At 36.3% G+C, this 17,088-nt stretch overlaps 2 protein-coding genes across 2 annotated transcripts; one reads left to right on the plus strand and one right to left on the minus strand.

Annotated features, from left to right (window-relative positions):
- Nucleotides 1–4,231: 4,231 nt before the first annotated feature.
- Nucleotides 4,232–7,846, plus strand: LOC121418968 (lactase-phlorizin hydrolase-like). The gene is made up of 4 exons (XM_041613211.1): nucleotides 4,232–4,632; nucleotides 5,191–5,665; nucleotides 6,187–6,748; nucleotides 7,523–7,846. The coding sequence occupies exons 1-4, from the start codon at nucleotides 4,334–4,336 to the stop codon at nucleotides 7,810–7,812; spliced, it is 1,626 nt and encodes a 541-aa protein (XP_041469145.1). The 5' UTR covers nucleotides 4,232–4,333; the 3' UTR covers nucleotides 7,813–7,846.
- A 3,815-nt stretch (nucleotides 7,847–11,661) lies between these two features.
- LOC121418002 (lactase-phlorizin hydrolase-like) lies at nucleotides 11,662–14,724 on the minus strand. Its single transcript, XM_041611707.1, has 4 exons — nucleotides 14,362–14,724; nucleotides 13,344–13,818; nucleotides 12,238–12,802; nucleotides 11,662–11,924 (listed from the first exon to the last, which is right to left on the minus strand). Exons 1-4 carry the CDS (start codon nucleotides 14,607–14,609, stop codon nucleotides 11,725–11,727), a joined length of 1,488 nt encoding a protein of 495 aa, XP_041467641.1. The 5' UTR covers nucleotides 14,610–14,724; the 3' UTR covers nucleotides 11,662–11,724.
- Nucleotides 14,725–17,088: the final 2,364 nt, after the last annotated feature.

Below are 17,088 nucleotides of genomic sequence, written 5' to 3' on the forward strand. Positions count from 1 at the left end.
TACTAATATGAATATCGCATAGGTTTTGTATATTTAAATTCAAAATGTTTTATTTTCTTAGTAAAAGCATACATAAGAAAACATGATGAAAAGTTAAAATGCATGCATTACACATCGATGTATACGCCTGAAATACTCAGGGGGTGATGGCAGCCAAAAAGGAAAATATAATTCTACTAAGGGCGACCGATTTACGAAATATGAACTATAAATATAACAATGCAATAATAACATATACCGTATCGGAGTGTATGATATTACTTTTATATACATCGACATACATATAAATGTCTTGTCCAAAAACGATGAAAGCAATATTTTTCCTATTTCTACATCTACTTTAGATAACTCTTTGACTGAAAAAATGATAAAATAAACGAATTCTTCTCTCCGCTGCTACCAAATCTCATTTGACAATCGAACGCTTGAAAAGGTAATGTGAATATAATAGAATGATTCTCTCTTTCCATCGTCTGAATCAGATACCCAATATCGAGCTACAACCCAGACTGTTTCCACACTATGGGTAATGACTATCATGTCAAGTTTATTGTATTGTGTTTCATATGAAGGACCTATCATACCATGATTAGATTATAGGTTCATCGAGGGTTTATGAGGAGCAGCTCGAAGGTGACGTCATTAGGTCAAGTTAATATAGTATATTTCTTCTCTACTTGAAAATGGCGCCTTTTTAAAGGTATAAATCTTTTGTGATTGTCATTGTGTGTTCCGGCCTATAACTCACTGTACATGCTGTAGCTGAGTGTTCATAAGCATTAATCTGTTTTAGAACGGTCTTTACGTTTAATTTTTACTTGATTCTCGCAAAGAATTGAATTCGAACATACAACTTTAATATTATGCTTTTGTGTGTGCGCATTCTATAAAGTTTGGGATATACATGTAGTCCAAGCCTAGTCACAACACATTTGTTAACATACACAGTAAAAAAACATACAACGCTGTTTACTATAATAAACCTTACAGAAACTGTTTAAACAAGTGTTTAAATCTTAAGCAACAAAGTTTAATTTTCAATATCCAATCTTCAATGAATTAGACATGATTGTTTAAATGGTTAAACAAATACTGTAAGGTTCATATATTAAACAGCGTTGTATAAAATCTTAAACAGCGTTCTTACTGTGTACAGAGAGTGACAGAGTGCAGTGTGTGGGAGAGAAGAGGGGGGGGGGAGAGCTAAATAATAAAGAGATGGTGCTGGATATAGAGAAAGTGAGAAAGGAAGAGACCGAATTGGTTTATAGAAACTTTGACTATTATGAATGCCAAATGATAAAAGTTGAATAACCCTAGGCCATCCAATTCAATAGTCTTACAAGTCGTATAATAGTCATTATCCACCAACTGCCCACCCTTTTACCATAATACCGTTCCGTCTATGATTTTAAATTCCTCTTTATGCAACTAGGACTGTTTGGAAGGAATGGTTATACACAGAGTGGTTATTGGCAAAATTTCGTACAACATGATAATATTATTTAACCATACCTTGGTCACTTGATGAACAGGTCAATTACGAAATACCAGCAGAAGGAATCATGTTAGCATACTAGTAGTTGGTAATATACCAAAAAAATGTCAATTACTTAGTATTCATAGCTAGCTGTGTAAATAATTGATCTTAACCTTGGTAGGAGATGTTGTTTGATTTCAATATAATGTTAATTCTGAAGTATTAGGGGATGAAGCTCAAACGAAATATGAGATATATCGAGCATAATTAGCTTTTCTCAATTATCTACTCCATCAAAAAACTCCTTTACGCCCTGATTACTGTTTACGGTGTTTTCGTAACCAATAACGTAAACTTTGAACCATTCGAATAAAAAAAAACAGATAATGATTTTAGAGTAATCCACAAACATACCGATAACCATTATGTTTGCACCAATTACCAAAAGAAAATCAAAATCACGTGTTTGGAAGCATGAGTTTATTATGAAGGGGAACCTCAAAATAGGCCTGCTATTATTTTGAAAGCTTACACTCTTATAAATGTTGGGCAAAATACTGTCCACCTAATACGTTAAAAATTTGTCAAATTCTGGGTAGTTTTAAACCAGTAATGTGTGCTTTGGGTGAAAACTACACAGTGTTGGTTGAAAACTACCCAGAGTTGGATGAAAACTACCCAGAGTTGGATAAAAAAAATCAACCAATAATTGTTGTGAAAACAGTACACAGCAAAAAAAATTATACAATGCTGTTTACTATATGAACTTTACAGTAATTGTTTAAACAGTTTAAACTGTGTAAATCTTAAGCAACAAAGTTTAATTTTCAATATCTAATCTTCAATAAATTAAACATGATTGTTTAAACGGTTAAACAAATACTGTAAGTTTCATATAATAAACAGCGTTGTATAAAATCTTAAAAAGTGTTTTTACTGTGTATGTTGCCCAACACTTTAAGAGTGTAATGCTGTGCATCTAAACACTTTTAATAGGATAGATCATCGATCAACCCACACGCTGTAATTATGATCTTGCATTTGAAAAAGAAATGAATAACACATCTTACAAAAATAGTCACAATGTAATGACAATTATATAGCATTGTAGAGGAATATACTGTAGAAAGGACTAACAAAAGAAAGAAAAGAAAAACATTTACAAAATGTATCAAGACAGGTAGATATTTTAACCGATATAGAATGAAATAGGTTTCTTGCATTTACCCTTCCACATGAAAAACATACCACCTCCATGGTTATATCTATCACCCCTCAGTCACATATAGGGAAACGCCCCCTTCAGGTAAACACTGTTATCTGAACCAATGCATTGCAGAAGTTTACAGTCCATGTCTATATTGTTTAACCACGCGGGATAATCATCGCTTTGGTGGTGAACCAACCAATCGCTATATCTCATGTTTCAAGATATCAATAGTACAGAAAAAAATACAGAAATTCGTCAACCACTGGAAAGTTATAAAATACAGAGGCTTGCATAACCATAGCCAACCGTGAATATTTATCACAAATATAGCAGAGTAAAAAAAAAATCGTGTGGCCAGTGGCTAAATTCCTTGCTAATCATTCAGGAGCTTATATTTCTTTTAATAAGTACATTGAAGCAATGTACCGTTTTAATATAACAGCGCCCGAGACAATAAAATACATCATAGGTCGTACCACAAGAAAACCCCAAGCCTCATCTGAAATCAGGTTGTCTGGGGATATGCGAAATGAGAAATATGGCTTCCGAATGGTTCTTGGGCTTTCTTTACCTCCGAGAAAGAGCTAGCATCATAAAATACAATACAGTCATGACAGTGACAATCGTAAAAAAAGCCAACACTGGAAGTGCAACAAGTTAGGAGAATATGTTTTGTCCACATTGGCCTTCCAAAGTTTGATCGTAATAATAAATGAGGAGATTTCGCTCCTCAAAGCAAGATGGATTCAAGAACACAGGATATTTATTTTACACCCTTCATGACAAAGAGCAACCAAGAGGACTTTGTCGAAAATTTGTGAATCAAAACAGCAGTTTCGCCCTGGGCTCTGGACAAACGAGACATTTGCAATTTTTCGTAAGCTTCAAAAGTTAGGACAAAACTGTTGTTCCGGTCCACCAATTTTCAACAACGACCTCTCAGCTGTTCATTGTCATTTGACGGGCATTTTCAATACATTTACTGTGTTCTTGAATCCGCCATGCGTCGCAGGGAGAAAGCTTCCTGTTATTACGTATCAAATTAGACTCAATATTTACTAAGAAACGACTAGCGAAAAATCTAACTCATGCATGAATTGGAAGAATTTGATATTAATTAATGATAACAATATGAAAAAAATAAGAAAAGTCAATTTTGTGTATTATGTCGCGTCGACGTGAGCACCGACTTTCGGCAGAATCGTCCACACCAATGGCAGAGACCTGAGGTGAAAGGGATTGGGAAAACCCCAGCCTAATCAAGGTTAAAGCCTATTTGATAATGCTGAAAATGGATCTCAAATGTTTTATTTTTTTTCTCACACTGTAAATATCAACTTCTGTTTATCATTATATTAATGGAAGAAAAACGTTAAGGAATAGTGATACAAAAACGGAACGAAAATAAACAATGTTTCATAACTGTTCTTTTTTGTCACAGTACACTATCAACAAGGTTGTGTTTGTTAGGCCAGTTGATAAGAAGTATATTCAAATAGGCCGATAGTCAATTACACAACCAAACTTAAATGACGTAATAACCCCATCAGAATTTGAGCATCAATACAAGCTGCTTCATCTACGAGAAGACATCTTGTGTCTTTCTTGCCATATGCGGACGTAAAATTAAGTTCTCTCTCGAAATGGCTGTTTTGAAATTACTGGCCATCGTCGCGATGGTCCTCGGTTGCCTGTGTACGACCATGGGAGATGATCCCGAGTTTGTGTACCCTGACGACTGGAATGATCCCAACCGAGATGCCTTCCTCTACGGGACCTTTCCGGATGATTTCATATTCAGTTCGGCAACATCCGCTTACCAAATTGAAGGAGGTTGGAATGCCGATGGAAAGGGGGAAAGCATCTGGGATAACTTTACTCACGAAGGAGGGCATGTTAATCACAATGATAATGGCGATGTTGCTTGTGACAGTTACAACAAGTAAGTGATGGCTACCCCTAATTATTGTTATATTAATATAAGATGCACTCTTCCTGATGACAGAGTCCATGGCCTTCTCATTTAGTATCATATACTAAATATTCCTAAGTGTTATTGAACTTTGAATATTTAATTTAAGAATGAATAATCTCTTTGGCATGATTGTATTTTTAATGTAACATTTTCATCAGTATGCTTTTTTTTGGGGGGGGGTGTAAAAGTTGGACCGCTATTTGATTTGATGTTTAGAATTGGAAATTTCTGGTTTGATGATAACAACTCATACATGTCATATAATAAAACGCGTTTTAGAATAAAAGAAGAAGAGATGAATACAGAAGACCGGTCTTAGCAGTTTCGATAGATTCAAAACAAACTTAAACTGAGATTGATCTTAGATTATCTACTGACTAAATATGAGCTGAAATAAACCTTAATTTAGGTTCAATTTAAATCTATCATATTTTTTTTCAAAGATAGCACCCAGGTTAATACGGTTTTTTTTTCTTCAAGTAAGATCATGCCAGTATTGGTCCAACTTTTTATGTTTCACTCCAGCTACAAGGAAGATGTTGCTTTAATGGCTGCCATGGGTTTGAAATATTACCGGTTTTCAATTGCTTGGTCTCGAATCCTTCCTCAAGGCACCATCAACAACATCAATGAGGCAGGTATAAACTATTATCAGGACCTGATCGACGAGTTGGCTTTGAACGGTATCAAGCCAATGATCACCCTCTACCACTGGGACCTTCCGCAAGCTCTGCAAGACGTCGGTGGTTGGGACAACCCTGATATCGTGCAACACTTCAAGAACTATGCCGAGCTCTGCTTTCAAAGATTCGGGGATCGAGTCCCTCTGTGGATCACATTCAATGAACCTTGGATCGTGTCTCTGTTTGGGTATGGTACCGGAGCATTCGCCCCAGGGCTTTCAGAGATCGCATACACTCCGTACAGAGTCACGCACAACATCATAAAGTCACATGCTGCAGCTTACCATGCCTACAACGACATCTACAAACCTTTTCAGGTATTTACATATTAACAAGTAGTAAATAAACAACTTCATCATTATTCATTTAAACGAGGAAGCACACACATTCTTACACTTTCATCCAATTCTATGGTTAAACGTAGGGACATTTTTTTCTTCATATTTTATAAGCAGATTGGAATTTCCCCTTTCCCTTCGGCCGGGGTTCCTAAACAAGAAAGTACGCGAACTCATGCCCTATCAATTCACCATCCTTACCAAGTACCATGAGGACCAATAGCTGTCTGTCCACTGGTTGCTTACTATTGAGATTCGTTCTTCCCTTGAAAGAAGTTATTGATAATTACAACCACTAATCCGTTTTAATCTGCTGTGTTATGCTGCAAAAGATCAGGCTATGTGTGTTAGATTTCTTAATTAGTATTCAGTATAGGCTATGTGCAGTTTTTACAGCTAAGGAGATAAAGTAAAAATTATTTTGGGTCCAGTGACAAGTATGATCATTAATTGAAACTAAACACATACACTATCCCTCTATCATGTCCTTAACTTTGCAGAATGGACAAGTAGGTATCACGTTGAACTCTGATTGGTCAGAGCCATGGGATAGGAATAACCAGACCAGTCTTGATGCATCCGATCGAGCTCTTCAGTTCAACCTTGGTTGGTTCGCCCATCCAATCTTCAAAGGTGACTACCCTGAGATCATGAAGACCAAGATCGCCAAAAAGAGCGCTGCCCAAGGATTGAATGAATCCCGATTACCTGCATTCACCCAAGAGGAGATTGACTACATCAAAGGCACTGGTGACTTCTTTGGCATCAATACCTACACGACCAACCAAGTAGTGGCCAACGTAGAAGACCTATCTAACCCTCCCAGCTACTGGAAGGATTCTGACATCATCACTTGGCAAGAAGGTTTCTGGCCTGGCTCTGGGTCTAGCTGGTTGAGAATAGTTCCATGGGGCATCCGCAGGCTCATTAAGTGGATTGATGATGAATACAATGTACCCATCTACGTTACAGAAAATGGCGTCTCGACAGGAGACAAGTATGAGCTTAACGACGTCATTAGACAGAAATATTACCGAGCATACATCAATGAGGTTTTAAAAGGTAAGGATCATGGGTTATTCGTCCGAAACTAAGACTGAATTGTATATTTAACACAGTACTGGTAAAATGTAACAATCAAATTATTGAAATACACAAATTATATGAACAAAAAATATAGATTGAATAAATTATGTTCAAAATATGAAAAAATAAAATGAATAATAACAAAAAAGGCGCTCGGTTGTCATTATACATGTTATAGAGGTGGATGGTTGTCATACATTACAAAAAACTGGTAGTATGGAATGCTATTGGACATACATAAAAGCCACATATATTCAGGTCTTTTAGCGCTATGGCAGATCTTGTTAGCGATATGCCTGATTTATAGTTTCCGTATAGGAAATCCAAAGGTTCATTATTTTCACTAGTAACTGACAAAAACTATTGAATAATTGAGACAATTTCATTTGATAAAAGCAAATCTGCATGAGAAGATAGTTGACAATACTCATTTTGACAGTTTCACCAGAAATTAATTCGTGCTATTGAAATTTTCGCACGGGCCTATATTGTAGGTGCTTACCATGCAACAATTCAAATTTAGACTTTGGTCTATTACTAAGTTTATAATGCACTATTTGTCTGTGTTGTTTATAACTTTCGTTACTACTCTCTATTTTTATATTCCCTGATATCTCTCCTTTTTCCCCTATCTCTTTCTCTTCTTGTCCTTTTCTCACAAACGCCCCTTTTATGTTTTACTTTAAAATTTATTTCCTACTTTACTGTCTCCAAACAACTCATAAATTTTTCATTCGTTCCTACACTCAGCTATTGTTCTGGATGGTTCAAATGTCAAAGGGTACACCGCATGGTCATTAATGGATAATTTCGAATGGGCAGCAGGATACAACGAGCGATTTGGTCTCCATTTTGTCGACTTCACCGTCCCCGAGCGAACCCGAATACCAAAAGCATCTGTTGGAGTCATATCAGAAATCATCAAGAACAATGGCTTCGTCAAAAGTAGCGACGACGGGAACAATGCCCATCATGTGACGTCGTACGGTCTTGCCTTCACGTGTCTCATTGTTCTCACGTCCTACATTTTAAGTATTTAATTTCATGTTAAACACTCCTATTTAAATTATGAAGTTTATTGAAAAATATAATATGTTATGCTATGTTTGTTCCCTTTCGGTAGTGGGGGTGTCCACATTATACAAGCAATGCTTTTCAGTGAATAAAACCTCACATAAGTGGAAAAGTCGCGGTGAAATGGTTCTGACTACCGTCTGTCTTGTAATCAAAAGGTTGCGTTCTCGAATCTCATGCCTCGTGTCCTTAGGCAGTTTAGCAAGGAGTCAGTGTTGAATTGGAACCCAACATGATACGATGCCAACGTAGTTTGCCAAGTTTGGAAACTCTTATTTTCATTAAAAACCTATGAGACTTCGTATTTGAATAATGTGTATTCTTTTAGAAACAGATCCCATTCATTAATAATTTATTTCTTGACAACGAGTCTTTCGAGTTTAATCAAACAGAGATTAGTGTATTTATGTAAAAATGACAATGCCCATTCATATTTACATCACTACAAGCGAAGGCTTGTCTCCAGCCCCCCTTACAACCCCTTAGATCTAACTTTACGCCCTCTTACTTTTTCTTTGTATCAATCCACATCGTTTTATCTATGATCCTTACGCTCATATTGAATAAATAAAAGTAAATACGATGTTACATTAATTCGTCCATTAATATGTTTATTACAATCTTACATAAAAATGCAAATATCAATCATACTTATTAAAATACACAACATATTTGTTTGGTTCGTACAGTGAAAGTCCATTTTGTCCGTTCTCATTAAAGATGAAAGAAGTGAATAAAACAAAACCCCAAGAAACGAAACTAGAGTATATGGATATGCTTGCAGTCAGATGGTATTTTTGCAAGATAATGTGAATAATTGTTCTGTCATTGCAAAAAAAAATGATTACTACATAAAGGTATGTTCTGGGAGCGTTTCATTAAAGGACTTGTCGGATGTTTTCCCCGACAAGTTCTGTTTTATCCGACAGTTACCAAAGTAACAATGCATCTCATCCAATCAAAACAAATCCAAGGAAAGCCAGTAGATCTGACAACTTGTCGGATGAAAAATTTCATTTTATTTCATTTATTGGTTTCTGCAAAACTTTTTCATAAACAAATGAACAATGAGAATACAATAATAATATACGTATAACTGACAAGCAAAACAATGAACATAATTGCATTTTCTATTAACATATATCGATTGTTAGAAGGTTGCAGGGGTTACCACTATAAGCTAAGCTTGACTGCGTGGCAGCCCCAGAAAACAATAATTATTATTCATCCAACTTATCTTAACGTAAGGGTGCAGGTGAAATGCTCCTCTGCTCGTAACACTAATTTCTGAAATGGTGGAAATATTCACCTGATAATAAGCGTATGCTGTAAGATTTTGCAATCATCCAAACGATCAGAAATTGATTTTTCTTCTGTTGTGATTCACAGTTTTTTTGAGGATTTTCGTCAACGACAGGGTTGGCGATCCAGGGTGATAGGGGGCGGTCTTCTTTAAATCTTATTTGGGACCGTCCCTCCAGAAATGTGAAAGCTAACGAAAACATGAAATTAATGAAATGCTGTCAATCCATCACATTAAGATCCGCTTATTTTTCAAAACAAGCAATTAAAAATTTGGAAAAATGAAAGGAAAAATAAAACATGTAAACACAATTGGCTTGTAGACATATAAAAAAGAAGACTTTTACAAATGACCAGAAAATGTTTAATTTAATTCTCTTAAAATAAGACAGTTTTATAAATTTGGCCTTTGATTTCTGGTGGGTGTTTTATAAAACTGATCGTAAGTTAAGATCAACCTTAAGAATGACTGGTGAACATCTCTTACGCGCGAAGTAATCACCAATGGACATATCATTAACCACAAGAAAGATCACCAGTCGTTCTCAAAGTCACTCTTAACTTACGAACAGCTTTACGAAACGGCCCTAAGATTTTCTTTTTTTAATTCTAAATGATGAAAGAGAACTAATTGTATACCAACCGATATACTTTCTTCATAGAAGAAAACATGGGGAATTAGTCATTAAAAATATGGGAATATGGAGCTTTGATTTTTCGTCAATGGCGTGGAATTTAATGAGAGAGGAAGATATAGTGGGGGAGTGGCTGTAGACAAGATCGACAACGTTAGCCATATATATATATACAGTCAAGTGGGATAGAGGTGGGGTAGGAGAGTGCAAGCTTGAAATGCGAGGGGGGGGGGCAGGGAGGCAAGATGAAAGAACGTGAAAGGAGAAACGGAGCGAGAATAAAGAGAAAGCGACAGATACAGACAAAAAAGTTGATATCGCTGCATTGACTGGATGGAGAGGGGGGGGGGGGTATGCATGCACAAGTTCAAACGATCTATAAAAATGATAAAGCCTTTTTTAGATCTTGGTAAGTTGAAAAATGTCTGTCACTGTTAAATTAGTGAAAATGTATGTCCTCAAATTGTTATTGTGTGGACGATATGAAATACAAATGAGTGTTTGTGGTTGACCTTTTTTGAGATTTTACATGAAAATTTTCATTGGTGAGGATTCCGACAAAAAAACCCGTATTTTATTATTTTCAATGTAGAATCATTTTTCCCGCGTGGAATGGGCTGGACATTTCATAAATATATATACACAGTATATATATCTTTACAGTTTACTGATGTACAATCACTTAATTGTAAGGAAGGTTCAAAGGACCCTTTAAAAACACAAGTGACGCTAGCTTTTCTTAAAGTAAAGATGAATAGTGAAATTTTCACAAAGAATCGACAGATTAAAAATTTCTAGCTGTCATCAGACATTTGTAAAATTGGAACGTTTATGATACTCAAATCAACAATTCACATTTTTAATTTTTTAGCATTTACCAAACCTTTATCCATTGGCTGGCAAAAAAGCCCCCCCCCAAAAAAAAAAAAAATCGGGGGAGAAGAAACGGAGGGAGAAAGATAGAGAAATGTAATGGGGATGAATATTTTTCATAACTTTATGAAACATAATTTGCTTAATGATTATATGTTTTCATTATCCCTGGTGCTCGCATTGTCTTTTTTATTGAGATAAAATGCTGTTCAATTGGTACAAAAACATCCCGTTTTCAAGTCTAAATGCACCAAATATATTTCCTCGCACTTCGAGCTTTTATTATTCTATGTAGTGACATAATTTATGTTTCTTTTTTATAACCACTTTAAGTCATTACCGCCTATTAAGGTCTGAATACAAAATATTTCCAGTCCGTGATTATGTTCGCATTACTGAATTGGTGACATAATGCTGCTCTTCATACATTTAAAAACAGTCCTTAAAATGTTCCCTTTTCCCCTTATCAAAAGTTTATGCTCGTGCTTCGCGCTCGCATTATTTTGGGTAATGAAATGCGTATGGTCTTATTGAATTTCTACTAACAAGCCTTAGAATGCCCCTCTTCAGGTCTGAATATCAAACTAATTCAGCTCGCGCTTCGCTTGCAATATTTGATTACTGAAATACGTATTACCTTTATGATAACAATGACTTCAAAAGATCTTCATTTGTTTAGGTGTCATTCTAAAAAAAAATCAGCACGAGCTTGGCGCTCGCATTAGATGACATTAGTGAGATATGCTCTTCATGAATTCCTAATACACAGTCCTTAAAATGTCCATAATTGCGGTCAATATATACAAAAATTTCAGCTCAAATTTTACACAAATTTGCTTATAATGACCTTTTTTATGTCTGAGCATCAAAATGTTTCATGACATCTTACTATTGAACGCGCTTTCCGCGCTCACTAGGTGACTCAAAACTTTTGCTGGTGCCCCCCCCCCCTCATGCCGTGACCCACGGTACGCCACTGTGGTTCTGTATATAATATGATTACGGCACTATTAATTTCTTTGGTGTTTTGGTATTCTTTGGAATTATATATTTTAACGTCAATCAAAATTATGTTTTTACAAATCCGTTGTCTTTGACGATTTGAGAATATAAACGAGCTGATTTCTTAGCAGTTCGGGGTCGAGCTGGATCATCGAAGTCGACGTAGTGCAGTCCAAACCTTTCACTGTACCCAGATGCCCATTCAAAGTTGTCTAAAAGTGACCACGCAGTGTAGCCTCTTACGTCAACGCCATCCAATTGGATTGCTATAAGAATATGAAATGGAATATACATAATTAATAAAACAATTATTTCAAATCATTCAATCCAGAATTCATACAAACATTCCAGGCTTCAAAGAGCTGGATTTCTTGGTTTCGGAATTGAGTTTTTTTTTTAAGTAGCTCGACAACCAGCCATTACAAACATTGAAAAATCAACGTTGAATGTTTGTGAAAAAGGAATTGTAATCATCTGTAAATATTCATTATTAGCCATTGACATTGTTTTTTCATTATTGCAATTTATGGCAAAGCACTTACAAAAGAAAACAAAATATCGTTGATCATGATGATCTACCTTTTAATACTTCATTGATGTAAGCTCGATAGAACTTCTGTCTTGGTTGATCATCAAGCTCATATACATCTGAGGTTGAAACTCCGTTCTCAGTGATATAGATGGGTACATGATACTGGTCATGGACCCACTTCAAAAGTCGCCTTAAACCCCATGGAACAACACTCAACCAGATGGATCCAGCCTTGGGCCACTTGTCGTCTTGCCAGGTATTGACACCCGCGTCATTCCAGTAGCTTGGAGGATGCGATGACGCATTTTGTGAGTCCGTGGCGTATTGCGTTGTGTATGCGTTGAGCCCAAAGAAATCACTTGTGCCTTTGACATAGGCCTTCTCAGCTTCACTGAATTCTGGGAGCCTGGATGCTTCTAGACCTTGCGATTTGCTCTTCGATGCGATTTTTGTCTTCATGACCTCTGGATAGTCTCCGTTGACGAATATTGGATGTGCAAACCAACCAAAACAGAATTGGAGGAAGGTTTCAGCAGCATCCACGTGGGCTTTCTTTGAGCGATCGAAAGGTTCAAAGAAGTCGCCATTCAGGGTTATACCCACTTTTCCGCACTGGATTGAATACAATTTAAACAAAAAAGGGTTAGGAAATATTTGTCACTTCCATTAATGAGGTATTTGTAATGTTTTTATTGTGTTAGGTTTTTATATATATCAACGTTTCAAATTGTGTTCATTAGGCCTACCTACATTGAAATTGAATTGAATACAATTTATCAAAAGAGTCTGTTGAAAGGAAATTCATCGATTTTTTTCTATTAGCTTAGTATTCATAATATTGCAATATTGCTATATATTCATTCATAATTTGCAGGTTTTATTCGTCAATCTATACTTCTCGTAACAATTAATATCACTTTCATGGCCCCTGACCACTTTACCGTGTTTGCCGTAAATGAAATCAAGTAGGAGATTTTTGAACTACAACCTAAACAGATTGTTTTCAGTCTTATAATTTGACTCTAAAACCACATCGTGCATATAAGCAAACGGTCCGTCTGTATAAAATGCTAAATTAAAACGTAAATTATCTTTGTCCTAGTTAGATATGTTAAAGGTTAAATGGAATCATATTTCTCGATGGCCTACATACCTGCACCTTTCTGTATTGGTCGTCATAGGTGTGCCAGGCTTTAGCGTGAGCTTTGATGATATTATGGGACACTCTGTACACCTTCGTTCCAATCTCCTTGATCCCAGGAGCGAAATCCCCTAAACCGTATCCTTTAACCGACACGATCCAAGGCTCATTGAAGGTGATCCACAGCGGAACTCGATCACCAAACCTCTGGAAACAGATCTCGGCGTAGTCATTGAAACGGTCAATGATGTCTACGTTGTCCCACCCACCCTGGTCTTCCAAGGTTTGGGGTGTGTCCCAGTGAAAGAGCGTGACCATGGGTGTGATGTCGTTCTCTCGGAGCTCGTCGATCAGGTTGTTGTAGTAAGCGATGCCTGCTTCGTTGACGTTGTTGAGAGTACCATCTGGAAGAACTCGAGGCCAAGAGATTGAGAAGCGATAGCACTTGAGACCCATCGCCTTCATCAGAGCAACATCTTCTTTATACCTAACAAATTTTTTCAAAATAATGAAACGCTTCGGTGCATATTTTATACAAAGACACAAAACATTTTTTAAGAGAGGACAGGAAAAGGTGGTCTGCCATCGTTAGTATCCCCACAGCAGTCCAAAATGTATCTTATTTCAACATTATTAGTTATCCCAGCCATGGCGTAATTTTCTTCGGCAAGAAACTCGTCCACATTGTGCTGCACTAAACCCAGGTGAGGTAATGGGTACCCGGTGGGAAGAAATTCCATGAACATGAATGCTTGAGCGCTTAGTCAGCTCATAAAAGCCGAGTTAATACTAATAGCAGGGCCCACTTGGAGAACAGTTTTCGGGAACTGAAGTGGCTACCCTGGGTAAATATACCGTTTTTTATTATCATTATTATTGCAAGTCAGCATCCAGGTATACCTATGGTTTTTTATTTCTAAAATTGCTATCCCGAATCCCCCCCCCCCACACACTTAATGCAATGACACTAGTTAGTTAAGTGACTCTTATATAGGCCAAACGCTATTCAACCAACACCTATTAAACTTACTTGTGGTAGCTATCACAAGCAACGTCCCCGGTATCACCATTCTTTACATTGCCCTCGGCGTGCGAGAAGACGTCCCAGTTACATAGTCCCTTCCCATCTTCATTCCAAGCTCCTTCAATCTGGTACGAGGCAGTTGCTGAACTCCAGATGAAACCTTCGGGAAAGGTACCGTATAGGAAGGCATCTCTGTCGGGGTCGTTGAAGACGCCAGGAAACACGAATTCGTCTCTTGGTTCGGTGGCAGCCATCGTCCCTTTTCTCAAATAACCAGGGACTCCCTCTCACCATGCTCACGTCCCTGAAATAACTAAGCATTGGGGGAATATACATGTAGTGTTCACCAGGGCTGTAAGTGACTTGAAGTGAGTTCAAAGTTGTATTTACAAATCTTTCTGCTGGATGACTTGATTATTTGAACATTGAGATTGAACAATGAGTTTTGGAATCATGGGTCACTGAGTTTATAGGTAGGCCTATTGAGACGCGCAGAGTGAAAATAGACTGAATAAACAGACCTATTCAGATATCAGATTGATACTACACAATATATTTCTTTAAATGAAACTGTAGTATATACGATAGTGTAGGATAATCATTTAGTGAAATGCACATGATGAATGCACTCACTTTTTAACACATTTTTTCCCCGTCGTGCTTCAATGATAATCGTGAAAAAGACTTCACCCATGTGAAAATAAGCTGTCCACAATCATGTAAATAAGGTTGTCCGTTGTTACAAGGAGGTTTCGTGCAGTTTCATAAATTCATAGACCTACTACAGTAGTAGTAGGTCCATGATGAAATCGGGGGATGAAATCCACTTGAAAAACTTTTACCACATTTGCATGATTTGTAAGGAAAATGCGACGTTTTAAGTACGACGTTATGACAAGTATGTGCTTGCATGCCGCCCTCAGGAACACATTGACATGATTCTCGTCAAAAATATAAAATGTTCTTCACTCTTCTGTATGTATGTGTGTATTTTAGTTTTGTCAGACGTGTATCAATCAGATATGATTATTTACGTCTGGGACCGACCTTTAACGTCACCATCCGAAAGACGTGACCAGGGTTCGAACCTCGAACCTTTGCATCGATTTGTAGCTTCCCCACGTAGCTTGGATTACAGGCGCACGCCACAACGCCCAGTTCATTCTTCGTTTATCATGACATTTAGAAATAACCACTCTATGACCCAACATTTTATGGTTAGTTTATGATAGTAAAAAAATGTTCGATTTACGTTTTTTTTTGTGTGTGAATATTCACCCAGATTCGATAGATTATTACGGGTCCCTTTTAAGTGGTGTTAAGAGTATATTTTCATAATTTTTTTTTAAATCAGACTTTTTTTTACCAAAATGACAAAAGATTGGGTTCATGATAAATATCAATTTTTCCTTTACTATTTTGTTTTAAACATCTTCAATGCCCAGCAGGTTATTACGATCCATTTCAGTTTAAAAGGGGAACTGGGCATTTGTATTACATTTTCGAAACCTTGCTTTTTGTCCAAAATAACAAAGGGTTAGTTCATGAATTCATAAAACATAAATATTCATGACTTGATTGATGCTCTGTTATTATAAAAAGAATGCTCCCTAAGCCCGTAGATTTATTATGATACCTTTACGTGTTTTACAAAGGGGTTGATGTAACTTCATTAGATTTTCAAAAATCATTACCTTTTTACCCCCCCAAAAAGGGGGGGGGGATAGTTCATGATTATCGTTTCAAATATGTTTCCAATTTCTTTTCAACTTTAACTTTAGATTTGTTTTTGTTTTGGGTAGTTTTCCATAATTTTGAAAAAATAGGGGTTAATTCATAATTTTCGTAAAAATATTAATCATTCTTCATTCTTAAGTTCTGAATGCTCCATCAGCCTAAACAAAAAAATAAAATAATTAGGAGCCCAGTTTTTCTTGAATATAAAAAAAAATCCGTTATGAATGCTCCGTTAGTCTAATAGATTATATTAGATAATAAACTTGGGCAGATTTCTTGAAAAAAAAAATCTTTTTCAAAACAAAAATAACAAGGAGTTCGTTCATGATTTCCGTCAAAAATATTAGTTATAAATGTTTGCCGAGCATAGAGGTTTGGATATAACCCATTTTTGTGTTGTTAGAATATAGGCTTTTAGGAAGTTTTCATAAATTAATAAAAAAAAAATCACAATTTTACCCAAAGGAATAAGGGGGGGTTCATGCTTTTCGTAATAATACATATTTTCTTTATCCCACATGTTCTAAATGTAATTCTAAGAAGGTCAATTACAACCTATACTTGTTCATTTTAAGATATGCTTTGGGGCAGTTTTATTTAATTTCTTTTTTTAACCAAAAATAGATTTTAATTATGATTTTTTTTGTCTGAATGCTCACTAAATCCAGCATGTTGATTACAACCATTTTTTTTTTAAATGATGGTTAGTGGTTTTCATGAGAAATACCAAATCGCCCTTTTTTACACAGTGCACTCCTAATTTCTCTTCTCACCTTTACTCCGTCTCACCTTTCTAGTCTCCCCCCCCCCCTCTCTCTCTCCTTCTCTTTCCCTCTATACAGTATGTCTTTCTCTACAAGTCCTTTACTTTCATTTGAACAAGCGCAATATCTTTATATAGTTAGGGGAAGGGGGCGTTTTGGGAAAAAGTTATTTTTTGGAGGGGGGGGAGAGATGATAACTTCTTTCAATTAATCAATTTATAAGAAGGAAAGT

The sequence above is a fragment of the Lytechinus variegatus genome, chromosome 7, assembly GCF_018143015.1.
Source record: "Lytechinus variegatus isolate NC3 chromosome 7, Lvar_3.0, whole genome shotgun sequence".
Classification (NCBI taxonomy): domain Eukaryota; kingdom Metazoa; phylum Echinodermata; class Echinoidea; order Temnopleuroida; family Toxopneustidae; genus Lytechinus; species Lytechinus variegatus.

Coding starts and splice junctions, on each gene's coding strand:
- LOC121418968 (XM_041613211.1), top strand. CDS start 4,334: ATGGCTGTTTTGAAATTACTGGCCATCGTCGCGATGGTCCTCGGTTGC. Junction 4,633..5,190: donor GCTTGTGACAGTTACAACAA/GTAAGTGATGGC, acceptor GTTTCACTCCAG/CTACAAGGAAGATGTTGCTT. Junction 5,666..6,186: donor ACATCTACAAACCTTTTCAG/GTATTTACATAT, acceptor TTAACTTTGCAG/AATGGACAAGTAGGTATCAC.
- LOC121418002 (XM_041611707.1), bottom strand. CDS start 14,609: ATGGCTGCCACCGAACCAAGAGACGAATTCGTGTTTCCTGGCGTCTTC. Junction 13,819..14,361: donor GCTTGTGATAGCTACCACAA/GTAAGTTTAATA, acceptor AAAATTTGTTAG/GTATAAAGAAGATGTTGCTC. Junction 12,803..13,343: donor ACCAATACAGAAAGGTGCAG/GTATGTAGGCCA, acceptor TATTCAATCCAG/TGCGGAAAAGTGGGTATAAC.